At 47.6% G+C, this 26,947-nt stretch overlaps 1 protein-coding gene across 4 annotated transcripts; it reads left to right on the forward strand.

Moving 5' to 3' along the window:
- The first annotated feature begins 1,198 nt into the window (after positions 1–1,198).
- Positions 1,199–25,955, forward strand: GTF3C2 (general transcription factor IIIC subunit 2). Of its 4 annotated transcripts, none has more exons than XM_048515744.1 (19): positions 1,199–1,272; positions 3,314–3,717; positions 4,485–4,866; positions 6,915–7,194; positions 7,405–7,499; positions 8,530–8,607; positions 9,232–9,333; positions 12,221–12,448; positions 12,970–13,081; positions 13,282–13,399; positions 16,586–16,617; positions 16,939–17,068; positions 17,147–17,291; positions 17,584–17,745; positions 22,843–22,930; positions 23,049–23,177; positions 24,179–24,322; positions 24,893–24,991; positions 25,117–25,955. In XM_048515744.1, exons 2-19 carry the CDS (start codon positions 3,372–3,374, stop codon positions 25,330–25,332), a joined length of 2,886 nt encoding a protein of 961 aa, XP_048371701.1. In that variant the 5' UTR covers positions 1,199–1,272; positions 3,314–3,371; the 3' UTR covers positions 25,333–25,955. The 4 variants fall into 4 exon arrangements, with proteins under 4 accessions (XP_048371701.1, XP_048371711.1, XP_048371687.1 ...); XM_048515754.1 differs by lacking the exon at positions 1,199–1,272 and adding an exon at positions 1,315–1,709; XM_048515730.1 differs by lacking the exon at positions 1,199–1,272 and adding an exon at positions 2,492–2,808.
- The last annotated feature ends 992 nt before the right edge of the window (positions 25,956–26,947 follow it).

Genomic DNA, 26,947 nt, shown 5'->3' on the forward strand with positions numbered 1-26,947 from the left:
TACAATAGTTTGTGGGTTTCAGGTGAAATGGCAATTAACCTATTGGGAAAGGAAGAGACTGTTTTTGGGCTGGTCACAGGCAAACCTTGCAGTGTGTTCAGTGGCCTTTGAATGGGAGAAAAGGAGTAAATATAGGGAGGTGTGAAACAGACATTTTAGGTAAAGTTGATTTAGTGGGATGAGTTTGGGGGCATTGTTAAAACAAATAAGTTAGTCATATTAGTGTAACCCATGCCATTTTAGTATTTGTGTTTTTGTTGGATCTTTGGGCCCATGGGTCAAGAGCTCAATGAGCTTGTGCAGTTGGTAAACTTGCATACATATTACCAATTGCAAGACCCCACCCTCCTCAGTAGATCTGGCCTGCAACAGGAGAAGCAAGGCCCACACCTGGAGGGAATTAATTTTTTTTTTTTTACAGGCCCACATTGTGGGAATTGCATATTTTTTTACAGGGTCTCGTTGAAGAAAGACCTTCAGCAGCTACAACCTATCCAGAAGAACATATGGGATAAAACAACCTATTCAGAAAAACAGATGGGATAAATCACTTTATTTACTGGGCACTATTAGTAATTGTAACTGCTTTGCGTGCTTTTCTTGGAAGGCACTGAGAATTTTGTATAATTATATATAAATAAACATATTCACTATGATTTCTCTCTGAATGATACAAAATTGTTGCATTCAAAGGTCTGTTAATTTGTTGAAGCAATTTCATATACCTGACAAGCTACAGGCCAGGGTGCTGTCATTTTATTAAATTTTAACTTTTCCCAGGTCGTCAATGGAGATTGATGTAGCCAGGGATGAGAAGGTTACATTGGCATCTTTCTCCAGCATCATGTGCGACCACCAGTTCTTTCTGCTGGAGGATTCTTCCAAAAGGCCGTATGAATGGGATTAACAAAGTGCCATGTTCCTTTGAAACTTCCACCTGAAAATACAGTTATGGTAAGTTGTTTCTGAGTTAGCTGCTCCTACCGGAGAAGAGAGGCCACTGCTAAACGTAGGTGTCGCACACTTTCGACAACTCCATATTAAGCCACAGGCGCCAAGGTTTCTGCAACTTTATAGGTCCCCGCAATACCCTGCTGCAGAACAAGATGAACAAGAAACCGGCTGGGCAGACATGTCACATGTTGAGGGCGAGTGCGCTCTCAAAACGCGTCGACCTCTGACGTCATCGGTAAGCACCCATAACGGCCGCCATCTTGCTTGCTCCGCCGCCCCTCCCCCGGACCGGTTTCTGTGAAGAAAAGGCGGTTCGAGGTGAGATTGGCGAGAGGACGGTCGGCTGGCTCTTCGGGCATTTATTTCCCCCGACGGGAAGGGCGAGGTTCTCGGTGTTACTCCCGGCCGCGCTATTGTGCATAAACCCGCTGCTAGGAAAGACCTTCCCGTGGGCTGATCTGAATGTCTCCGACTGTTGTGGCCGGCGGCATCTGCCGTCCAGGTCACAAAAGAGGCGGTCGCATTTGGGCGACGTCTGTCATATTGTGATCGCGACTGTTTTCTAAGGAGCGCATGGAACATGATCCCATCCTCCTCCAGTTTATTATCACAACAGCCCTTTGAAGTAGGCTAGGCTGCGTGTGAGTGGCTCAGCTCATCTGATGAAGTGAGATTTGAACCAGGGTTGCTCCAACTCAGTATTCTGAAGATTGCAACGTGACGGCATCGCAGTAGTGGCAGTGCGGGCTGTGGAGGTGGGCTGAAACTAGAGCTAACTTCTTGTAGGGTGCCCTGTTTTAAAATAGTGTATCGGACCAGTGTAGACTTGGGCTGGTCTGAAAACCATTCTGAGGTTCTAGTGCAGTTCTGTCCCTAAACATGTGGGAAGATAGCAGGTCACTTGGCTGAATCTATACATCACCAGAAATGGCAGGAGAGTTTCTTTTCCCCCAATTGCGCTCCCCCAGTTAGCGCAATCGATAAAGTAGCGGTTGATGCAGCGCGTTTGTTGTTTGTGGAGTTGTTAACGTTGCATCCATTGAGAGTTTCTTTCCCCCCAGTTTTTTTTAAAGGATAATGCTAATCTACCACACAGAGTAGTTATAAGTGTTAGTGGAATAATTTGTGGGGGGTGCTTTGAACACTAAAAGCATTATGTTAGTGCCAATCTATATTTTTTACTCTCAAAGAACTAAATATCTCTTTCAGTTACTTTTAAACTGCAGTTTAGAGCACCTGCATCAGGCTTCAACTCTGTCCTGATGTTCTTTCATGACTTTAGTCAAGCCAGTGTTTTTGAGCCATGAGTCTACTCTCATCTGTACTGTGGGCGTAATATTGACATACCTTATGGGAGTGTTATAGTATTGCTGAGGTAATGCAGTACTCTGTTTAAAGTCATTATCATTCGTTGTACTCTTAATTTGCAAAATTCTTTGGGGGTTTTCCCCCTTGCCCCATAATTTCTATATGAGAGAAGAAGAATTGTTATGTCCCTTTTACACTTAGAGATCTGAAACTGAATGAGCTGGTTACAGCCACACAGTCAGTATAAGCAGAGGTGAGATGTGCCAAGGACTCCTCTCTGTCCTTTGGCCCTCTTCCCTTAATAACCAGTAATCAGTGGTAAAGGAGACAGCAGGATCGAGTAGTCCAAACCCATACTAACCTCCCTCTTAACCCCCACCACTAATTCTGCAGTGTTCTGCTGAGGAAGCAAAATAAAGATGCCCTGTTGCTGTAAAAAGTGCAGGCCCAATTCAAGGTTCTGGTCACTGAAAGAACACTTTGCTCAGAGACCAGATTGTTCAAAGTAATGAGCTCAGCAACATCCTACAGGCAGCCCAAAAAAAAGTATGTATGGTTGTTTGTGCCTGTTTATGTCCTGCTTCACCTGAAAAAAATTGTTTTCTTGCTCCTGTGTTCTTGTTTCCAGCTCTGCAATATTTTTTAGACTTGAACTCTAAATGACTTGTCCCTTTCAACTAAACTACCATTATTACTTTTTGTAACTTAATCTGAAGTCATGCTAGTCTTCCTGTTTTGTTTTGTTTTTTGTAAAAAAGGTAAAGGTAATCTTCTGAGCAATCACTAGGTCATCGCTGACCCATGTGGTATCTTCACATCACGTTTACTAGGTGGACTATATTGATGGGATGGTTTGCCATTGCCTTCCCAAGTTGTCTACACTTTACCTCCAGCAAGCTGGGTACTCATTTTACTGACCTTGGAAGAATGGAAGGTTGAGTCAACCTTGAGCCAGCTACCTGATACCGACATCCGTCGTGAGCAGATCTTTGACTGCAGTACTGCAGCTTACCACTCTGTACGCTCCTTCATTTCCATCTCTTTCTTGCAGGCAGAGCCTAGAACGCAATGGGAGGAGTAGCACCTGCCTGAACAGCTGTGGCGCCTTCATGGAATCTTGCCCCACCTCAGGCTGTGCCATGGGGATAGCCAAGGAGACCACAGTACAAGTGGATAGAGATGCCAGCCTGTCCATTTGCATGGAGACTGGCTCAGAAAGCACTCGCTGGGGTGGGCAGATTGATACAGCTTTGGAGGCAGTGACCTCAACTGGAGCTCATGTCACTGAGGCAGACACAGCAGTTGCTCCTGGTGTGGAAAGCTCTCTCCGGGAAGAATGGCCTGTGCAGCAGAGCTCCGACTGCAAGAAGAGAGGCTGGGAGGCAGCAGAAAGCAAACCTCCTTCTAAAAAAGTGAAGAAGCAAGCTGAAGAGACAGACCGTTGGGAAGCCTGTGGTATGTTTCTGGGTGTTTTTCCATCTCTGATGAGCCTTACTTGTGCTGTTGCTGGAGACTAGAACCATGTGGTCTGTCTGTTTCGCAAAGAGCTGGAGAAATGAAAGGACTTAGTAACAATATTTTGCAGAATCAGCAAGCTTAAAGGAGAAAGCTGGTAAATTACAGGCTAAGTCCCTCTTTCTGATTTCATTTGCTATACTCCCCCAGAGCCTCAGCCAATTCTCATTGTTTTCAAGTCTGCACGAGCAGCCCTGAAAGAGAATTTGTCTTTCTGCACCCATTAGTGGAGATTTTGGAGGGAGGTGAGTCTGATTAGAGAGTGAGTGGACAGAAACAGATTGCTGGACGAGTGGATCTGGTTTTCTGATGAAAGGACAGATCCTGTCCTTTACTCTTAATTGTCACTCAGAATTCCTGCAGAGTCTCTGTGGCATGAGGGGTAGTGCATGAAATTGTTATACTGGCTACAGTCTCATGGAAAATGACTCCTCAGTTCAGCGCAGGCTATCAGATCCTTGAGGATTTAGGTCTTCTATAACAGAAAGAGTGAGAATATGAAGTGGGGATGGTAGGTGAGCAGTTCAGGATAAACTAGATGCAACGATTGCACTCACTAGTGAACAGGCTGGAACTGAGTTTCTGCATGGGCAGTTGAGGCTAAAGGGTCAGGAATGTAGGAAGCAGGATGGGGAGCCATGCTCAGCACACTCCTATGTCACACCCACTTCACGTGTGGTGAGCAATCCTTGTCCTTTCTTTCCTAGCAGTTGAGTTCCAAACGTCAACAGCTATGGCTGTGACCCATCCTGAAGATGTGTCAGCGGCCATCCCATTGAGACCGAAACCTGCCCGTGGCCGGAAGCCCAAAAAGAAAGCAGAGGTTGGCAAAGGCCCCCCTCCTCAGGAGCCCAGAGTTCAAGGCGAGGTCCCTGGGCCTTTGGAGAATGGCCCTTCCCTGCCTGTGAAGGTACCAAAGAAGCGAGGGCGCAAGTCCAAGGCAGAGCTGCTTCTATTGAAGCTGTCGCAGGGACTGGAGTGCCAGTCAACTGAACCCCTTCAACCGCAGAAGTCACCGGCCAGCGACGAGAGCCAAGATTGCCTGGCTACCACTCCTGGGGGACGCCCAAAGCGTCGGGCTGCTAAAGTGTAAGGAGAAGGATTTTGTTTGGATAGAAGGAGTGGGTGGATAGAGAGAGCTTGTGTGAGAGTTATGTGGTAGATTGAAGAAGGGGCTTCTTAGTTAATGACTAGAGGAAATGTAATTTAGGACACCTTCCCAAAATGTTGAGCTTGTATATGGGTAGGGGACTCCATGGCCATGAGCAATGCTTGGTGCATGCCCATTTGAAGGACGACACTGTCCTCTTTTCGACTTGTGCTCAAATTCATCTTGGCCTCTTCACAATAATTCAGCTTTACGTGGTCTTACAGAGCTTGCTTTTTTGCTGGAGCTATTGAAATATTACCAGTTATTTATTTGATCTGCCTTTATTTGTTTAATGGGAAGGGTAGGGGGCCCTGTGGCTCAGAGTGATAAGCTGCAGCTCTGCAGTCGCTGCGCGGGACCTCGAAGTTTGATACCAACAGAAGCGCAAGTTTCAGAGTCACTGGCCTTCCAAGGTTGGATCTACAGCCTTCCTCGGCCCTTCTGGAGGTCGGCTGCACAGCTTCTTGCTTAGGGCTAAAGTGTAGATGACTGAGGAAGCCAATGGCAAAGCACTCCTAAAAGCGTAGTCTGTCTAGTAAACGTTGTGATGTGATGTCACTCCATGGGTCAGTAGTGACCCATCCTTGCACAGGGGACTACCTTTTCCTTTTTTAACAGTACATACAAAGGTCCTCCTGTGTTGCATCAAAACCCAACTTGCACTTTGAAGTATCAGAAAGAAAGGAAATGCCTTCTCTACAGTGGCATTTATATGTATATTTAAAGATAAATTACATCATCCCTCCCCACCCCAAATACGGTATCTTCATAGCTGTGGACATCTTTTTCCACTGGCTGATCAAACCCAATAAGCTTGGCCATATAATATTGAGCAAGGCATGTTTGAGCTTGAAACTGAAGGCCTGAACAGACACAAGACAAAAAATTCTGTGCAGCTCCCAGATACTCTCTTAAAAATAAGTAAGTGCAGGGATATTTATCCTAACAATAGGGTTGCTAGGAGAAGCTAATAATTTTTGAAGTCGCAGCATTTAGAAGGCCATTATTTTAGTTCTTAGTGCTGGGATTTCTCCCATTGTCCCTTGGCACATGGGCAAGATAGTCACTAGTTAGAGTCTTACAGTACGATTAACGGAGGACTACTTCAGTCTAATGTTAATTTGAATGGTTTTAAGACTGTGGAGTAATAGTGCATAGGATTGTGCTATTAATCCTTCATGATTTCTGCACAGCAAAACCCAAATGATAAAGAGAGCTTCTTCCTCATGTCCTAAGTATTTATAATCTCCTGTTTGAGAATCCATTCCCCTCTGAGATCAGTCCTGATCTTCCTGCCCCCAAAGGAAGAAAATACAATCTGGATATTTGGCTCTTTCGGTGTTAGATGGTAAACTTTTCTCTTACCAGAGCCATTTTCCATTTGTAAGCTCTGGAGTATTTTGTACGTGGGGCTTGATGATTCATCCCCCAGCACCTTTCGTTCTTTGCCAGCTACAAACTTGCATCCACGTTGCATCTCAGAGAGAGAATGCAGTCCCAGAGAATGAATTATTGGAGTAAAGATGGAAGACATTTCTCCTTAGTAGCAAATGTCAGTTTCTTGGGGCTGTTTCAGATTAGGAAGAAGGCATGGGGAAAACACTCACACATCCTGCTTTCCTATCCTGAACCAAATCAGGAGCCCAGAAACCTGCTACTAAGGTTGGAGAAGCTCTGTACATTGAACTACAGCATCATGCGTGTCTTGGGACTGAGGAGGGTGATTCCTTTGACACCAGAGGAGGAACTGCCTGCCACCTTGTGGTGTTTGTGTGAACGTCTCATCAGTGTGGCTGCTAGACGAGTTGGGTAGGATGGAGGCAGCTGTGACTAAAGTCTTTGGTCCCACATTGCTTTTGCTTGGAGTGCCTGATTCACACAGAGTGTTCTGGGAGTCGGTCCCTCTGTTGCCCAGCAGGCCTTGGAGGGTGACAGGTGGGATTCTTTTAGCCCTGTAACTTAGCCCCATGACCTTGTATGTTCCCAGAGCCCTTCTGTACCTCCAGGAACTGGCTGAAGAGTTGACATCTGTCTGTCAGCCCCCCACTCAGGGAACATCAGAGCCCCCCCTTGTGCCTCAGGAGCCCAGCAAGAAGCGCCGGGGTCGGAAGCCACATGAGCAGAAACTGGAGAATGAGGACGTGGACTTCGTTCCCTCGGAAGAAGGACTTCTGCAGGCTGCAGAGGAGGAGGAAGAGGAGGAGAATGACCTGTTGCTGAGTGAGGTGTCTGAGCCCGAGCCAGAACAGAGCCTGCGGGGACCTGTGGTAACCTGGCACTCCAGTACTTTTATGTTCAGGGCCTCTTACACCTGGTATTTCTGAGGCTAAGATAGGGAGGGTGGGGGAATCTCAAAATACAAGAAGGGCCCAGCTGGCTTGGGGGGAAAAGAGTTGGGCAGGGTTTTCTCTTGTGAACTTTGGGGGATAGACTGCAGGTTCCTGGAGGTGGCTTACCCGGCCGTTTCTTTTCTCTAGCGGCCCAAGGCTCAGTTCCGAGGGTTTGCTTCCAACGGTTTGCACAACTCTGTCATGGCTCCTGTCTGGAAGTCTCTCAGGGTCACCCATCGCTTGTGAGTACAGGCTTCTTGTGCATTTCATTCCTGGTTTTCTCAATAAGTGGGTGAGCTTGGGGAACTGGAAGGTGGCTGCAGTTTTGATGTGCCACCCCTCCACGCAAAGTCCTTTTGTGGTGCAGAGGGTGCTAGTGCTTGCAGATGCTTCAGTCTCTATCCCAGAAGACAAAGTCCCCAAAGACAACTGATCTTACAGGCTTTGTTTGGGGGCAGTGGAGAGACATGTCATCTGAGTATATGAATGACCCTATGAAGGAGGACTACTTGATTTCATCACTCTTTGCTTTCATGTGCCATTGGAAACTTGGAGAGGGGGCTGTCACAAGCAGAAAACAGGCAGTGAACAGGGAAGCTGCTGTTTCCTATACTTACAAGTCATATGTAGTGGCCTCTTTCCTGAATCAAACCTTGCTTCATCCAGCTCAGTGCTGTCTTCTCTGATTGGCAGCAGCTCTCTGAGATCTTGTCCCATTCACTGGGCCACAACCCCACGTCCTTCCCCCTCACCCACCATTCTTTGTCTTAAGTTTGCCATGATTTTATACAACTTGTTTAACAGGAAGGTGATAAATGTTTTCATTAAAAAACAGAGGGAGGGTCCACAAGGCAGTGGGGAGGGGACACATTGTATGAAGACGCGAGATTTAGATCCTCTGGCATTCTAAAGCCATGGCGAAAAAGAAAGGGAATATGGAAAATGGATGCAGTACTTGCTCAAGAGCCTGAACTTCTGTTTATGGGGTGGATCCCAGGAGGACACATGGAGAAGTGGAAATCCCCTTCCCCGCCTTTGAATCTTCTTTTCCTCCCACATCTGGCACCCCCCACTTTCTGCAGCCACAGCCAGTGTTTGGGCACCATTTTTATTTGCTGGGTATCCCAAAATTCCTCCTAGGTTTTGTTTGCCACATCTGTATTAGTATGAGGTTTACCCCAAGTTACCTTTTTATTTTTTGTTGAAATCTGGATTTCTCTGCAAATTTGGTTGCATCCATGTTACTGTGTGGTTTGTTTGCTCTTCCCTTAGGCGTGAGCAACTTCACTCTCACTGGGAGTTTCCAGAGTGGGTCCCATCTGCTCGGAAATGGACCTTTCTGTCAGAAAGGTGAGTAGTGATAGTGGCAGAAGAGGTTAACTGGGGATCCAGCTGCTGTTTCTTATTGATCAATCCCATGTTATGCTTCCCTTCCTCCAAGGACCTCAGGGCAGCTTGCATAGGTCTCCCCTCCTCCAATTTATCCTCACACCAACCCCATGAGGTAGGTTGGACTGAAAGAGAATGACTGGCTCACGGTCACCCCCGGTGAGCTTCATGGCAGTGTGGAGGTCTCTTCAGTCTTAATCTAAACTATTGCAGCACATTGGCTCTCCAGGGGGGCAGCAGGTGAGGAAAGAGGCACAATTGAAACAGTAATAATAATAAATGCCAGTGGCTGCTGTGGTTGGTCAAAAGGACACCTGGACTGGCAGGGGAAGGAGAAAGGTTAAGGGCAATAATAATAAAGAAGGGGTGTGATCTGTGGCTACTGTGGCAGACGATTTTGCCCCTCTCACCTCCAGGCCCAGGAATTCCCATCAGGGAACCGATTGTGCATGGTGCGCATCAAGGAAACTTGCAATGTTTGGGTGGGTGGGGTAGTTGTTCTGCTTCTCAAGGGTGGAGGACAGGAGTTATGTCAAAGATTCCATACAAGTGATCTTCCATTCTATTCTCCTCCCTCTCCCAAAGTGAAATGAGTGAATATCTCCCTGGGGAGACAAAATCCCCTCTTTTCTCCATCAAGCGGGAAGGTCTGCAAGAGGACAGCAGCATCCTCTACCGGATTAACAGGTATGCTGGAGGGTGGGTGGGGAAATGGGGAGGTGCTGTAATGCCGTCTAGAGATTTTTTTTGCAAAAAAATTATCAGTAGAAATTATGCATATATTGCTACACTTGCATGAGTGTGATTTCAGGTTGCAGAGTTTTGTTAAGGTCATTATTCTTTCCCCCCCAAAGGTCTGCAGTATTGGAAGTAAGTAGATTAATCCTAGAGATCGACCCAAGATATCCAGGAAGTTTAGTTGCTAGCAGACTGTGCCCAGAGTTCCAAGGCTATTTTTCCTCTTGGAAAAATGAGGGCTGCAAACATGTTCAAAGAGAAACAGAGTCGTATCAGAGTTCTGATTTAATTTGGAACAAGATGGCCCATTATGCATGGAACGCTTATCCAGAGGCGGAGCTATCAGGGGGCCAGGGGTGCACCTGGGAGGGGCAGAAAATCGCCCCTTCATGGTAAAAAACACACACACACCACATACCTTTGTGAAACAATTCAGGCTTGAGAAGAGGCCTGTTCCCTTCAGGCTGAAAACGACCTGGTGGAAACTACACTTTCCAGGAGACCTTGCAAGCCCCAGGGTCTCATGGGAAGTGTAGTTCCTACTAGGCCATTTTCAGCCTGAAGGGAACAGGCCGCATCTCCAGCCTGCACTAAGGTAAGGAGTGGGGATGGGGGGGGGGCAGGGTGCTGCGAGGTGGGGGGTGGGGGCGGAAAACAGAGTGCGCACTGGGCACACTCTGGCCCAGCTACGCCTCTGCGCTTATCTCATGCCTTTTAGCTACACAGTGGGGCTGTGGTGTGGTCTTCTTGCAGTTTTCTGTTTACACGTGAGGAGCTATTCTCTGCCTTCCCTGTCGCTAGCTTGCTGGCTTCAACAGGCCTTTGCAGCTTTTCCTGGTTCTCTTAACTCTGCCCATCAACTCCTCTGAAAAGCATGGATCTCATCACACCTGTAATTGCAAGATAAAGGGCTTCGTTAAACCTCTTTAAAATTGCGTTTATATTGGTATTATTGTGAGAGCAGATATATCGACATTGTCACCCTTTTTCCAAAATAACCCCCCAAAAGAAAGCGGCAAAGCAGTTCCATGAATCACATGCTACTGAAAAAGAAGGCCATGTGCTATATCCCCTCCCTTCCCCTTCACACACACTCTCATCTGCCACTGCTGTTGCCACAGGAAAATTGTTTTAAAGTAGAGGCTTTTTTGAAGTAAAGTTGTAAAAAGCCTTCCCAGTTACTGGAGAGGATGGAAGCAGAGTGCAGGAGGCGGAGTAGAGACAAAACGAGACCCTTCTGATACTGTTCCTTGGAAAAGCCTACTCTCTGCTATTATCTCAATACGAGCATTTAGAGAAGGAGCTGGCAACACGGGACAAGAGGCTGGGGGGGGAGGCGTGGACGACAGTGCCTGGGAGTGGGAAGAGTGGAGGTAGGCAAGCAGGCCAAGGGGATGAGGGAAGACGTCCAGGGCAAAGCTGTATTCGCTGGCAAATCTGCCAACTCTGGCTGCGAAGCAATTTAAAAGTTGGGCTAAAAGTGGTCTTTCTTGCCGTGGGAAGAATGGAAAGTGAACGTGGGGCTCGAGGAAATGCATCCATACAAGAAATCTTGCTGTGACGGACATTCACCCCCATCGCGCAACAGACCCCCTTGTGCGTAATAGGCCAATGTGTCTGTTGGCTTTTGTGGGAAGGAAGAGGACTGAACTTGAGAGAACTGGATATGAGTGTTATTCAGGAGATAGTAGGCGATACATATTAGAATGAAGAAAAGATTCCGCTGGTTGTCTGGGGTGCAGATGTTTTGTAGTGGGGCAGTGCAGTCCTCAGGTACAAGTGAAGCCAGGGATGTAGCGCCACAGCAAGCAAAAACTAAGCCAGATTCCCTTGACTGCTCCTATGCAGCACCATGAGCTGTGCCTACCTTTTAGCTGGTTTAAGTCTACACTGGCAAAGGGGGTATTACTGGACCTAAAGGGCTCAGGAAGCCAATGAAAGCCTGCTCTGCCCCTGGGAATGCCTCTTTAAGTGCCAGCATAGGCTTCTGCACTGGAGGAACACTGGTGCTATGTCAGCATTAGCACCTGGGTGTCGTGTAGCTGCATGCCCTCCCCTCCCAGGATTGCATTGAAACAGACCCCAGTGTGCATGCTCACAAACAGGTATCCCAATCCATTGCTGATTCCAAATGGTTACGCTTTGGAGTAAAAGTGCTGACTAGAAATGGTTTTGGGTTTCCCGTCCTCAGTCTCTTCAGTGGGTGCTATAAATAGCTGGGCTTCAAATGTGACCAAGGATGGGGAGATGTCCTCAGCCATTGTCAGCCTTGAGGACATTGACCTTTTAGAGGCAGTGATCCACTTTCTAATTTTTCTATCCGCCTTGGAGGGCTTTGGGTTCGGGCCAGGCAACAAATGTGGCAAAGTCTGGAAGCAGCTTGCTTGCAGCTGAAGCCTGAGTTCCAGAGGCTGGGTGAAAGCGTATATAGAAAGTTGTCTCTGTTCAGGGAAGCAATAAGTAAACTTGCCAAGATTTTGTAGTACCTGGGTGATTATTAACAGATCCTTATATCCTATATTGGGCAGATACAGCTTTTGCTCATTCAGTGACATCCCTCCCCTAAGCCCCTTGGTTCAGACTTTCTGAAGCTCTGGGCCCCTAATGGGCTCTACAGTGTTCTCCCGTGTATTTCCCACGTTCCCAGTTTGGTTTTTTCTCATTTTCTATGTCTACTGTAACTGGCATCAGCTTTAAAGGTCTGAGGCAGAGAGGTTTGCCCACCCTGATACTTGAGATCCTTTGAAATAGAAATTTCAAGGACTGGATTTTGGACTTTATACATGCAAAGTAGATACTTAACCACTGAACAATGCCCCCCTTTCCTCCTTTGAAGGTTTAATGCCCTGCAGCCGCACGAGGAACGCTTGGACATGACCTTCTTTGTTGGGGGCCCCATCTGGGCCATGGAGTGGTGTCCAGCCCCTGAAGGCTCCATGGCATCCCAGTTCGTGGCCATCTCCTGTAACCAAGGCATGGATGAGCGGCACAGTTTGGCTGGAGTCCATACAGGGTCAGCTCTTCTTCAGCTCTGGGAGCTAGGACCCATTCAGCCAGACATGGGGTGAGTTGGGCACAAGGGAACATACAGCTGCACAGAAAGCTGTAAGTGCACTAAAGGCCTGTGACTTTGCCTTGGGGTTAAGGTTCCAGCTCTGGGGCACATTACAGGCATGTCAGTCCCACAAGAGTCCCATTGTCTGGAGCAGCCACGGACAGAATAAGTTTTTTCCATCTTGGGGCAGCGAGCCAGTTGCCCTGGTGCACGGCTAGGTTCCCTCTTCGGGGAATAGTTCACTAGAGATACAAGAAGGGGAAGGTTATATGAGAGGAGGGAAAAGTCTGTAGGGCAGAACTGAGAAGTTTCAACGAGAGAGAATTTTCTCAACCAATGGGATCCTCTCCCAGACTACTTCTTTTTGGAGACATTCTAAAAATAGGCTTTTCTGGGTCTTCCTGTTTGCTGCGATGAGTACCAAATGGCATGGCTGAGTCCATGCCATTGATTGGGGAAGGGGGTAAGGAATCATAGGTAAAGAAACCAGGTTTCCCTTAGGTTCTCTTATATTCCCTTCTTCCCTCAAGGTCTGCAACCAAGCCAAGACTGGCATATGCCATTGCCACCCGCCATGGCTGCATCTGGGATATGAAGTTTTGCCCAAGTGGAGCTTGGGAGCTCCCTGCCACCCGTCACAAGGTAAGAACTTTGACTGTCATTGGTCCAGAGTGATAGATTGGAAACCAGTCTTCAGGATCTTTTGTTTTCCTTGAAAATTCAGAGATGTGGAGCAGGTGACATATATGTCCTTGCAGTGTCTACTCCCCATTGGGAGGTGACAAGGAAGCCTCTTGAAAAAGATCTTTTGTTGTTATCGTTTGCTCTTCTACTTCTTGCAGTCTTTCCAGATGAGCCGGCTGGGCCTACTAGCTGTTGCTTTCTCTGATGGCAAGGTGCTACTGTATAGCCTTCCGCATGCCCAGGACTTGCATGCCTACAGGAGAGCCCAGGTAACAGGTAGGAAGAGCTGTAACATCCCCCTGGGAGAATGGCTGGCAGGCTGTACCTAGTGTCTGTCAGAGCAAACCCAGTACCCAAGTGACCGTGACCCTGTGTGGTTGTATTGGGCATCTCTGCCTCCCCACTGAGCTTTATGGAGAAATCTCATTCCTCAGCTAGTGTAACAAGCAGCACTTAGGGTGCCTTCTAGTGCAGAGGAAGAAGAAGAAGAGTTTGGATTTATATCCCCCCTTTCTCTCCTGCAGGAGACTCAAAGGGGCTTACAATCTCCTTGCCCTTCCCCCCTCACAACAAACACCCTGTGAGGTAGGTGGGGCTGAGAGAGCTCTGAGAAGCTGTGACTAGCCCAAGGTCACCCAGCTGGCATGTGTGGGAGTATACAGGCTAATCTGAATTCCCCAGATAAGCCTCCACAGCTCAGGCGGCAGAGCTGGGAATCAAACCCAGTTCCTCCAGATTAGATACACGAGCTCTTAACCTCCTACACCACTGCTGCTCACAGGAGGAGATTGTCCCACCCAGTGACGAAAAGGGAGGAAGCTGGTTGAACTCACCAAACTGGATAGTGTTGACGAGAAGTGGTTGCTTCCCTTTGCTTGGAGGGAGCCTGTCATAGCTTCAGTCTGTGGAGAGCTCTTACACTGAATGTCCAAGAACAAGTCATGTGCTAATTGGGATTTGGGCCCTTTGTTTCTCCATCAACTGCCTCTGCCTGGTGAGCCCAAAGTTTGCTACAAGCCAGAACCACAGTTCTTCAGCTAGAGAAGTCAAGTTTGCCAGTTCTCCCACAGTATGGAATAGCTGTTGGTGGTATGCAGGACTTTTATTTAATCTATTAAATTTGATACCCTTCCCTTTCCCGACTAATGCCAGGCTCAGGGCAGCTTACACAAATTATAGTTAAAACCATAATGTATACAGTTATAATAATTTAGCTCAAAACTTTAACTAGTTAGGTGTAATAAACACAATAAAATGATAAGATGACAAAGGATCAGATATCTTAACAGCCTAAAATCCCTCAGCCCAATGTCCCGTTAAATTCCTTATAATTAACTGTTGGGATGGGAAAGTGGGGGGCGGGGGCGGGCACAAAGACCTGGAAAAGGTTACAAAAGTTTGGAAACATTTGGGAGGCCAGTGAGATGGACATACGAGTTGCCTCAACCAAAAGCCCAGTGGAACATCTCTGATTTACAGGCCCTACAGAACCTATTTTAGTCCTGCAGGGCCCTGGTCTTCACTGACAGAGAGTTCCACCAGACTGGAGTCAGGACCGAAAAAGCCCTGTTTGTGGTTGAGGCTAATCGGATGTTCTAGGGACCAGGTACCACCAGGAGGTTATTACTGGAGAACCGAAGAACCCTCCATGGGCAATATGGAGAGATGTGGTCACAAAGATATCCGGGTTCCAGACTGCTCAAGGCCTTAAAGGCCAACACCAATACCTTGAAAACAATCCAGTACTCAACCGGTAACCCGTGTAGCTGGTGGAGTACAAGACTGTACATTCAAGGCTGACTGTCTCCCCCCACACATTTCGTCCCAAACATTCTAAAGCAGAGATTTTCCTCCTCCCCTGCTCAGCCAACTGTATCAGCTAATGATGCTTGTAATTATAACTGTCTGCAGGAATGATAGATGATGAGGATGGCTGTGTGTGTGCGTTTGTGATACTCGTGGGCACTCAACCTTGGCCTCTGGTGATAATGGACAGTCAGTCCCCAGGGAGTCTCAGCTGAGCTCTTAGCCCCTCCCCCTCCTCCTAGTGCCATGTTGGGTGAGAGAGCAGCACACATGCTTAATGTTCCATTAACCTCTCAGTCCTCCCGCTCTTGCTAGTGTCTAACAGAGCCCAAAAAAGAACGTATCTTTGATGGACAGATGGCTCGGAGATTGAAAAGTGCGTGAAATTTGGGGAGGGCAAATTTTTCAGCCCCCCCGGTGGCCTCCCTGTTACCAGCGGTTTGTCCATCAGTATCCAATAAAAATATAGTCAGGATGCTATCTTCCTCCAATTAGTGTTAGCTAGAAAAAGTTATGGTTTTAATTATGTTTTTTAAATTATACTTCTGTATTTATGGGTTTTGTGTTGTTGTTGTTGTTGTTATTTATTAAATTTATTAGACCGCCCACCCCCGAAGGGCTCTGGACGGTGTACAACAACAACAAAGGACAGAACATAATAAATATCAAACCTAAAACAACATTAAACCCTTAAAAACACAGCACAGCAGCAACATCATAAAACCCATATTAATTATTATCAGTCTGGCCAGATGTTGTAAACCACCCTGAACCTTCTTTGCAGGAAAAGGGCAGGGTATAAATCAAATTAAATAATGATCGCACATGAAAAGGAATTGCATGTAAAACATAGGTAATCTGAGGTATGATGTTCCTTTTGAGTGTTTTTACAGTCTGTCACCTGGTTGATCTTGATACTCCTTTCCTGTCAGTTTTTGCTGTGGCTGTCTATGCCATAATTGGTAGTGGGGTGGGGGGGAGTTCTTTGTGCCCTCCCCAACAGTGATTGCTCTGCTTCTTTCTTTGAGAATTTCCTTCTTATGATGTAGAGGGGGGTGGCAGGAATTTTCCATGCCTTGGTCTGGAAAGGTTTCGCTCCTAGCTAAGTTGTGATGGTTGGGAAAGTTCCCTACATTGAGTTGAGTAGAAGACACATTTGAGTTGCAGAGGGAGTAGCTTGTCTGGCTTCAGAGTTTTTTCTCTCCAGGAACTAGCAGCTCTTGTGCGTGTGTTTCATTTCAACTTTTGACTTTGCGAGAAGCTGACCAAGCAAGGCTGTTCCCACCCAGGTTCTTCTGTACGTTTCTATGGGCTTGGTCAGGGAAGGTATTAAGTCAATAGAAGCCAGCATGAGAGTGGAAGTAATGAGACCCCTTCTGCTTTTTCTTGTGAAGAAAGACTTCCTGGACCAGACAGGTAATGCCTTGAGGTAGGAAGCTGGTAGAGAGGAGTGTTACTTTGTTGCATGAATTCAGGCCGGGCTAGGTGGTGGTTGATCCCATCTAGCTCCTGGAATTCATCAGAAGGGAGAAAGTTCAGTCTAGAGTAGGGCTCCCCCACCTGTCCCAGGCCATCAATAGCAGTGAAAGATGGACGTTTTCATGGGATCCTGATGAGGTTGCTCACTGTCTGACCCCATTTCTCCTCCTCCTTTAGATGGGCCATCTCCACGGCACGCCATCTGCAAGGTATGTCTCTGCATCTGCATCAAGGCCTAACGTGTCTCCATCTCTGGGCTCCCTCGGGGTGGAGAGCGAGTCATAGCCTGCATTATTTGGCTTGCCTTTTCATTAAGAGAGGTTGTTCTCTATGAAAGGGGCAGTCTCTCAATAGCCAGTTCAGTCTGACCAGATGCTCTTTGATTTTCTCTTTGTTCAGAAGAGTTTTTCAAATTGGCATGTTTCCCTTGGACCAGCAGTTACTGTAGATAGACTGAGCTGGTTCTTCACCCCACTCCCTGCCCCCAAAGCCATTTTCTGCTGCTAATGACCACATCTCTTTCTCTTCAGGTGCAGTGCGTGGCCACCCTACAAGTGGGCTCCATCCAGGCACCGAGCCCCTCTGAATGCGGGCAATGTTTCAGCTTGGCGTGGATGCCCACCAAGCCTCACCATCAACTGGCAGCTGGCTTCTATGATGGTGAGAAGGGGACTAGGGAGAAGGGGTTTCCTTCCATTTGTGGTCCTGGCACCATGCTTTACGGTCGCCTTTCCCCAGGCACTGTGGCCCTGTGGAACCTCACCAGCAAGTCCCTGCTGCAACGAATCCGCCAGCCCGACGGCTCCCTCAAGCTCTACCCGTTTCATTGCTTCCTTGCACATGATCACGCTGTGCGCAACATCCAGTGGTGCAAGGCAAACAGGTGCGTGTGTGAGTTCGCACACAGTAAGACGAGAGGGCGAGAGACGCTCTCTCTCAGTGGCTAGCCTTCAGGAATGGGCCGTGCTCAACTTGGCTGTCGCTGAAAAAACCAATCAGTACTGGTTGGCTGTCTACAGAGAGATGCTTCCGGACCCCAAATTTCTGAGTGCAATCTGTCTTGCTAGCCTCTGCTCCTTCTCAGCCAATCCAGCATGCCTTCTCCTCAGTCCCTTTCCCCCTGCAACTGGCAGAAGGAGCTGGAGTGTCAGTGAAGTCATCTGTTTTCATCCTAGCAATTTCATGGTGACAGCAGGGAATGACCGCAAGATCAAATTCTGGGACCTGCGCCGGCTGCATGAGCCCATCAACAGCATAAAGCGTTTCTTGAGCACAGAAATTGCTTGGCTACTGCCTTACAGTGGGATCACGGTTGCACAGGACAACTGCTATGCCTCGTGAGTGTGCACATGTGTATTTGGGGAAAAGTATAAAAGCCTGCTTTGGAGCCTATGCTCTTGTTCTTTCTCTTGTGGCTGAGGAGCTGTCCTTTTGGGGATTGATGTACTCTAGTCACAGGAAACTGGATTTATCTGGATAAATCCAGTCTCTAAAGAAATTAGAGAGGCCAACAAAAACAAAAATGTAGTGGTAATGGGTGATTTTAACTATCCCCATATAAACTGGAAAAATGCATGTTCAGGTCATAGTAAGGAGAGAGCATTCCTGGATATGCTAAATGACTGTGGCTTAGAGCAGATGGTTGTGGAACCAACCAGGGGAGAGGTGATCCTAGATCTAATTCTATGTGGGACCCAGGACCTGGTGCAGGAAGTCAGTGTTGTTGAGCCGATAGGGAACAGCGACCACAATGCTGTCAGATTCAGTATCTCAGCATGCGAACAAGTGGCAACTACTAATGTAGTTACATTCGCCTTCATAAAGGGAAATTTCTCAAAGATGAGGGGGATAGTGCGCAGGAAGCTGAAAGGGAAAATCAAGAGAGTCAAAACTATCCAGGATACTTGGAGGTTATTTAAAAACACAGTAATAAAAGCTCAGCTGGAATGTGTTCCACAGGTTAGAAAAGGCAGCACCCAGTCCAAAAGAAAGCCACCATGGTTAACAAGAGAGGTTGAGGAAATTATCCAGAAAAAAGAAAATGTCTTTTTAGAAAATGGAAGTCCAACTTAACTTTGATGAAGAATACCCAGAGAGAACACAAATGGTGGCAAAAGAGAAGCAAGTTAGCTGTAAGGGAGGCCAAAAAAAAGGATTTATGAGGAACGCATTGTGGCTCTTGTAACATCCACACCAGCTTAACAAAACAGTTCTTCAAGTACATCAAAAAAGCAGGAAGCCAGCAAGAGAAGCGGTGAGGCCCGTTAGGATGACAAAGGAACAAAGGGTGTGCTAAAAAAGATCGCAGGGAGATTGCAGAGAAGCTGAATGAATTCTTTGCATCTGTCTTCACCCAAGAGGAGGGGAGGAACATTCCTGCACCTGAACCAAGCTTCTTAGGAGGCGAATCCGAGGAACTAGCTTAGAGATAGTGGTAGTGAACAAGGAAGAAGTTCCTGGCAGCCATTGATAAACTAAATGTTACCCAAATCCCCTGGCCCAGATTGCATTCCTGCCACAAGAGTTCTTAAAGAGCTCAAGCATGAAATTGCTGATCTTCTCACTTTTAATATGCAGTTTATCCCTGAAATCAGCTTCCATCCCTGAAGACTGGAAGATGGCCAATGTCACACCAATCTTTAAGAAAGGATCTAGGGGGACCCAGGAAATTACAGGCCAGTCAGTTTGACATCTGTTCCTGGTAAATTAGTAGAATCTATCATTAAAGATAAAATTATTAAACATGTCGAAAAGCAAGACCTGCTGAGAAAGAGTCAGCATGGCTTTTACAGAGAGGCAAATCCTGTCTTACAAACTTACTAGAGTTCTTTGAGGGTGTAAACAGGCATGTGGACGGGGTGAACCGGGTGGACATTGTCTACTTGGATTTCCAAAAGGCTTTTGACAAAGTTCCTCACCAGAGACTGTTGAGAAAACTCAGCAATGAAGGAATAAGAGGGGAAGTCCTCCTATGGATTAAAAAACTGGTTGAGAAACAGGAAACAAAGAGTGGGTGTAAATGGGAAGTTCCTCACAATGGAGAGATGTCGGGAGTGGTGTCCCCTAAGGATCCGTTCTGGGACCAGTGCTCTTTAACCTATTCATAAAATGACCTGGAAGTAGGGGTGGAGTAGCGTGGTGGCCAAGTTTGCAGATGATACCAAATTATGTAGGGTGGTAGAGAACCACAAAAGGATTGGCATGAGCTCCAAGCGGACCTTGATAAATTAGGATGAGTGGAAACTCAGAAATATGGCAAATGCAGTTCAATGTAGCAAAATGTGCAAAGTGATGCACATAGGGGGCAAAAAATCCAAACTTCACATATACACGCTACAGGGTCAGTGCCTATCAGTCACAGACCAGGAAAGGGATTTAGGGCGTCTTAGTTGATAGTTCCATGGGAATGTCAACTCAATGCATGGCAGCTGTGAAAAAAGGTGCAAAACTCTATGCTTTGGGGATCATTAGAAAAGGAAATTGATAATAAAACTGCAAAGATTGTCATGCCCTTATATAAAGCAGTGGTGTGTGACCGCACTTGGAGTACTGTGGTCCAGTTCTGGTCGCCGCATCTCAAAAAAGGATATTGAGGAGATAGAAAAAAGTGCAGAGAAGGGCAAAACAAGGATGATTGAGGGACTGGAGCTTACCTTCCTATGAGGAGAGGGCTGCAGCGTTTGGGACTCTTTAGTTTGGAGAGGAGGTGACTTGAGGGGGGATATGATTGAAGCTCTATGGCAAAATTATGCATGGGGTAGAAAATGTTGACAGAGAGACATTTTTCTCTCTTTCTCACAATACTAGAACCAGGGGGCATTCATTGAAAATGCTGGGGGGAAGAATTCGGACTAATAAAAGGAAACACTTCTTCACGCAACGTGTGATTGGTGTTTGGAATATGCTGCCACAGGAGGTGGTGATGGCCACTAACCTGGATAGCTTTAAAAGGGGCTTGGACAGATTTATGGAGGAGAAGTCGATTTATGGCTACCAATCTTGATCCTCTTTGATCTGAGATTGCAAATGCCTTAACAGACCAGGTGATCGGGAGCAACAGCCGCAGAAGGCCATTGCGTTCACATCCTACATGTGAGCTCCCAAAGGCACCTGGTGGGCCACTGCGAGTAGCAGAGAGCTGGACTAGATGGACTGTGGTCTGATCCAGCTGGCTTGTTCTTATGTTCTTATCATTTTTGTAGCGCTATACTGTGGGGGGCCAGAAGTCTCCCAGGGGTTATGGTGGTAGCTTTGCAGTGGGGCATAGAGTCCTGATTTTCACAGTTTCTTAACACAGCAAAATTGCCACATGCCGTTTTTACCACATTTGATACATAGGATAAATGTGTTATGTGATATAATTTACAAGAGGCAAGTGCCAGTTTTTGGTCCTATAAATAACTGCGATCTCTGTTTGAATGTTGTGGCAACATGAGTCCAACTTAAACAATCTGAGGACATGTGGGCATGTGCGTACGTACACAAAGACATATGTGCATGCATACAGTTTGTTCCGTCAGGTTTTTCTACAGGAGTGTCATACCCCAGCCTACATCCCCGCCTATCTTCTGTATGTTCTTAGGCTTCTTTGGAGTACCTGCTTCAGAGACCCATTCCAGAGAGCATCACCAGAGTTTTCTCTGCCCAGCTTAGGTCTAGTTTGCAAAACTGGCAAGCAGCTCAGGAAATTATGCATCTATTATGCAGACACACATTACTTGGTGGGAGGGGGGAGTCCATGAAAATGGCACCAAGTTTGAGAATGTCCTCTCAGCTGATTTTTATTTCTTTATTTTCAGTTTATATCCTGCCCTCCTACTTTAAAGTGGGGCTTAGAGCACCCAACAACAATCAATAAATCACACGTCAGATTACAATAAAAGGCAATGAGGGCAACAAATGCACTTGAAGACACTATAAATCAGTGGTGGCGAACCTATGGCACGGATGCCAGAGGTGGCACTCAGAGCCCTCTCTATGGGCACACGTCACAGTGTTCGTCATGTAATAACAGAGTAATTATTTCAGGGAGATTATTAGCATTAAACCTAAGACCTAGTTTTGGAGAAGCAGTGTAGGTAACCCTGTTTAGCGCTGTAAAACCGTACTGATTTTCATGGGAAGAACAAAAGTGTGATCCTTCACCTGGGAGTAAGCTCAGTTGCTGGCAATGGGGTTTGCTTCTGAGTAAACCCTCCTAGGGTCGTGATTCACCCATTCAAAGCACTGCACAGTTGCTTCAAAGCAAAGCCACCGACTACCACCAAGCTTACTCCCGAGTAACGCGCGCCTTGGAGCCAACCGTTTTTTCTATACTAAAATCTCAATATTCAGGTTACATTGCCATATTGGCACTTTACGATAAATAAGTGGGTTTTGGGTTGCAGTTTGGGCACTCGGTCTCAAAAAGGTTCGCCATCACTGCTATAAATAGATGCTGCGGGCTGATGATCTGCATCCCCCATCTGGTTGCAGATGAGGGGTAGACCTCCACCCAGTGTAAGGCCATCATGACAGCCCAGTAACTTCAACCCCATGTGGGGCGGGTGGCAGATGGTGGAATACAAAGGTGGTCTCCTGCCCTTTCCCATCACAGATGAAAACCTGCCAGATGGAAGTCAGAGGAAACCTTCCCAGCAACAGCCTCCTCCCAAAACATGCCCAGCGGAGCCAGTGCCCCCTCACTTGCATTCTTCCCCGGACCCCACAGAATGTCATCACTACGGGCATCCCCACCATGCTATGATTGCCCAGATTCTGGGGATGGGCTTTAAAATAATAGAACTGAAAATAGGATTTCCCAGTTGACTCTGAATGTTCAGGTCTCACTGCTGTGCTGCTTTTAAGCCTTTTCCCTTGTGAAGTTTCACACTAGTTTTAAGCAGAGGCAGTTAGTCTGGAGAAAAGAAGAAAAGGAGTTTGGATTTATACCCCCACCTTTATACCCCACCTTACAAGCTCCTTTCCCCTCCTCTTCCCACAACAGACACCTTGTGAGGTAGGTGGGGCTGAGAGAGTTCTGAAGAACTGTGACTAGCCCAAGGTCACCCAGCAGGAATGTCGGAGTGGGAAAACACATCTGGTTCACCAGATAAACCTCTGCCACTCAGGTGGAGGAGAGTGGGGAATCAAACCCTGTTCTCCAGATTAGAATCCACTTGCTCTTAACCACTACACCAGGCTGGCAATGTCATGCAAGAGCTGCATATTAGTTTGATTTGAACTTCCCTGAAACTGAAGGCGCTATATGTTTTTTTGGTCCTTAGACCTGTTGGCTATTTAGTGGAAACTGCTCTGGACCCAGTACAGTGATGATGCTGGATTGTTTGGTGGATGTATGATAGTATGTATGATGCTGCATGGCTTGTGGAATGGAGTCCAGGTCCATTGTACAGTGGAACTGGGTGTCATGCTCTACTCCTCTCGCATTGCAGGTATGGCCTATGTGGAATCCACTACCTGGATGCTGGCTATCTGGGCTTCAGGGCCTATTTTGTGGCCCCTCGCAAAGGCACTGTTTGGGTAAGTCTGCACTCCTGCTGAGGGTAGAAACGAAGTGACGTTCAGTTGAGGCCTCTCCACTGCCTAGGTGGGTACCGGACTCTGCACGGCTCTAAATCCTCTCTCCTTTTTTTTTCAGAGCATCTCTGGATCTGATTGGCTAAACTCCATAGCTGCTGGAGATGCCACAGGAGAGCTGGTGGCTGCCATGATGCCTGACCTGTCAGTCAACCCACACAATGTCAAACGACCCTCTGAGCGCCGATTTGTAGGTTTTGCTGCCATTTCATGTGTGGAGGTTGCATCTTGATGGTGTTAATGGCATTCCCCAATAGTATTGTCCAGTTGCAGTATCATAGGGAGAGAAGAGGGCCCTTGCCTGTATTAGAGAGGGGGCATTTTTTATTTGGTTGAGGACCGAAGATGAGCATGGTCATTCTCAATCCAATCCAGAAATATTCCTCTTCTCAACCAACTGACCTGGTTTCTGCAGCTACTGCTGCAGTTTTCCTGTCTCCACAGCAACTCTGGGAAAAATGCAATACTTCCCCCTTCCCAAGTTAAGGGGCTAGGGTAGCCTCATCTCCTTCCACCCAGGAAAGGCAGGAGCTTCCACCCAGGAAAGGCAAACCTCTTCCCTCTTAACAAAGGAAGAAAATATGGGAAAGTGTCTCTGTTTTGTAGACCCTGAATGCCACACTGTTTTATCAGTAATTACCACTGCCCATCGTGTGAGAATCAGTGACTAGAAATCTTTATTAGATTAGAGTTCAAAAGAGGCATCCTAACTCATAACAATGTACAATTGAGAAATGGTTTCTCCCTCAGACTGGTGTGGAGAGAAATTAGATGCAGAATCCCAGAGGTTTTCTCATGGAACCTTCACCTGGCACTGTCCTCACCCCCCCACCTTCAAAGCTGCACATGTATCCAGTTTCTTCCATAGTCATCAGGGTACCAGGAAGCCTCAGGATATGTGGGACTTGGGGTGGACTCTGTTACAGATGATTCTGGAAACACTGATGTCTTGCAAAGGAATTTTTGGCCAGGCAGAAGAGGCCAGAATAATCCTTCCTCCTTTGGTTTGTGGTTTGGCTCGGTTGCTTGAGCCACTTCTTGAGTGGGCAGGTGGGGAAGCCATCAGGTTGGCACATCTAGTTATCTAATAAGAAATAACAATACTGGTAATCTGTGCCATTGTTGAGGGTAGGATCAAAGCATGGGATTCTTCTCCTTGCCCTTAACCATTCTCTGAATTTTCCCATGTAGCCTGTCTACAAGGCAGAACTGTTGCCCTGTGGCCCAATCAGTATTGATGCAAGGACAGGAGCCAGCGAGAAGCCACTGGTGGAGGGCAGGACATACAGTGAGTCAGTGGCCCGGAACTACATCCATTTTCAGGACACTGACCTGGTAAGAAGCAGGGCTCTGTCCTGAGTGAGGAGGAAGGGAGGCTTTAGTAAGGGGTCTGCAGCCCCTTCAGTATCCCAGCATGCATTGTAGGTGGGAGTGCGTGCCTTCCATCTATCCAATCTTGCCATGGGGAGTTGTCCTCATGTTGGCAAAATGCGTCTGGGGAAAGAGGCTGAACTCTGCTTTGGGTACCAAGTGGGGATGGGCAGATGATGGTGACAGAAACATAGTGGCAGTCACCTCTCCTCCTCTCACCCCCAAGAGGCCAGGAGTCCTATCATTGGTCTCCAGCTGCTCCTGCCTCCCTCTGCCCCTCCTTCCATCCTTTCCATTCTGCAGCATGTTTCCGGCTGATAAGGCTCATTCCAGCCAGATGATGAGGTTGCTGTCCCAGGCTCATCAATCTCCGGCTTGACAGCCAGAGTCACGCCCGCATTGGGGCCCTGCTGCTACAGGGGGTGCTGTCCTTTCCTTTCCCTTGCCTCTCTGCCCAGAGAGCTTGGCTGGGCTTGCTTTTGAGACTGGTTCTCTGTTCTTCCCTGCTCTCCTTCCCTCTTCCCCGAAATGAAGAGGAGCTTCTTTAGGAGGAAGCCCCGGAAACCAACACTGGGGAAAGAAGCAAAAGAAGGGGATGGACTCGGCAGGTTGCAGCTGGAAGCCGTGCACAAGGTAAAAAGGAAAAAGGACTTGTGGGCGGGCGAGTGGTGGTGGGGCAGCCTCGCTGTATATTTGGCACACACCCCCTTGTTGCTTCTTTCTCTCTCTCTACTACTTTGATATCCTCTCCTTGACAGGTCCGCTTCAGCCCCAACCTGGACTGCCACAGCTGGCTGGTATCGGGGGGCCAATCTGGCATTGTTCGGGTGCACTGCATTAGTGCGTTGGCTTCCCCTCCGAGCCGCAAACTCCTGCTTGAATGCCAGGCCCAGTTCAGCGCCATGTTCCAAGCAGAGGGCCAAGCGGATGGGCCGGGAGGTGACCCGACTATGCTGTATACTGCAGTCAGCTGAGTAGCACCTGGGACCCCGCTGTTGTTTTGGCATCGGTGCACATCATCAAGGGATCCAGGCCACCTGCGAAACATCCAGAACTCTGATGGTCTCTTACATAATGCTAGCATCTGGTGGACTAGCTGGGTCCTGGTTAGAACTCTGGGGGCCAGCCGGCTCATGAATGGACGGGCTGGAGAGAAGCACAAGGGGACAGAGGTGCAGCCGGCCATTCTGACTTCCCCGAGCCCTCCAGCAGCGTTTGCCCCATGAACCATGGGCAGGTCCTGAGGATGAGGAGCCCACCCCTAGCAGGACCTGTCCACCTGGGTGAGGGGCATGTGAACACCTGGAAGGTCTGCCTCTCTTTTGGATACCCTGTGCATGACGCAAGGCTATGAAAGAAGGGGGTTTTTCAACTTCCTTTGGCTGGGCCCAGCGGAATACTACTGCCCCCCCATCCCTGCATGGGCCTCCCACTGATCGGGGTTAGGCAGGTGGGGAAGCTTGCCACTTTCCAAAGACACCAAGAAGAGCCAGCTTGTAACCCTCCCATCTGCCTGCCTCTTTGGGGGCCACAATCTTGCTCACATTGAGCTGTTTTGTTGTCTTACATGGTAGTAAAGTGGATTTTTGTTTTTAAAGGTTTTCTTCTGTCTCTCTGGAGTTTGGAAGGAAGCTGCCTCTCCCTTCCTGTGATAAATGAGGGAGCTGGTCGGGATCTCTTTGGTCCCCATGCTGTGACCTGTGGGAAGGGCAGGGAACTTCTGCTATTTGGGTCGGTGGTGGTGATATATTCCCTTTTCCCCCCCTTGGTCTGCATGATATTTGAGCTGGCAGCTTGATTTTTCCAGCGAGCTGTGCTGGCACAAAAAGGCCCTTCAGTCTGGCACCAGTTGAATTTGCTGGGTGTGTATTAGTAACATGGAAGTTAGCAGTATCATCCCTGGCTTCTCCAGCTCAAGTAGACTTTGTGCTGGGAAATGCAAGTCTACGGGCACTTCCGCACCTTCAGAATAATGCACTTTCAATCCACTTTCACGAGTGGATTTTGCACAGCTGCAAAGTGCATTGAAAGTGGACTGAAAGTGCATTATTCAGCGTGTGCAAAAGTGGCCTTTGTGTTTCTAGGAAGAAGTGTGGAAGCAGTTGATTTCAGTTCCATCAGCTTCCATGCCTTTCTCTCTTTTGCAAGCATCAACCTCTTCATGGCAAGTTGCATGTGAAGATATGATACGGAGTTGGGAAGGGGAGATTGTAACTTGGGTTTAGAGCTGGATGGTCCTGCACTCTGCCCCCAGTTTCTTAGCCGGTATTGGCCACTTTACTCCAATGTTGGTACATGTTTTGTCTCATGCTGCTCCTAAAACGCCAGCTACCACAAGACATCAACAGTGGGACATGTACAAACTCGCACATCTTGCTGGAGTGGTTGGATTTGATTGTTTCTTTGTACAGCTTTGTACAGCTTTGGATGCAGAGATTAACCAAATTCACACTGTGGTGCATAAATGTACAGTAGTCCTTTGTGGTGGCCAGGTTCAAGATGTCCTGCCCTGTTGTCTCCCATAAGACCTAAGCAAGCCCACCCAACGGAGGGTCCCTTAGAGGGGCAGAATAGAGCTTGACTTCTCCG

This window comes from Sphaerodactylus townsendi, linkage group LG01 (genome assembly GCF_021028975.2).
Source record: "Sphaerodactylus townsendi isolate TG3544 linkage group LG01, MPM_Stown_v2.3, whole genome shotgun sequence".
Lineage (NCBI taxonomy): Eukaryota > Metazoa > Chordata > Lepidosauria > Squamata > Sphaerodactylidae > Sphaerodactylus > Sphaerodactylus townsendi.

What these genes read in the sequence shown, in the direction of transcription:
- GTF3C2 (XM_048515730.1), top strand. Translation starts at nt 2,771, where the DNA reads ATGAGCTCAGCAACATCCTACAGGCAGCCCAAAAAAAA. An exon ending in TACAGGCAGCCCAAAAAAAA is followed by an intron (nt 2,809 to 3,313) that starts GTATGTATGGTT and finishes TCTTTCTTGCAG; the next exon opens with GCAGAGCCTAGAACGCAATG. An exon ending in CTCAGGGTCACCCATCGCTT is followed by an intron (nt 7,500 to 8,529) that starts GTGAGTACAGGC and finishes CTCTTCCCTTAG; the next exon opens with GCGTGAGCAACTTCACTCTC.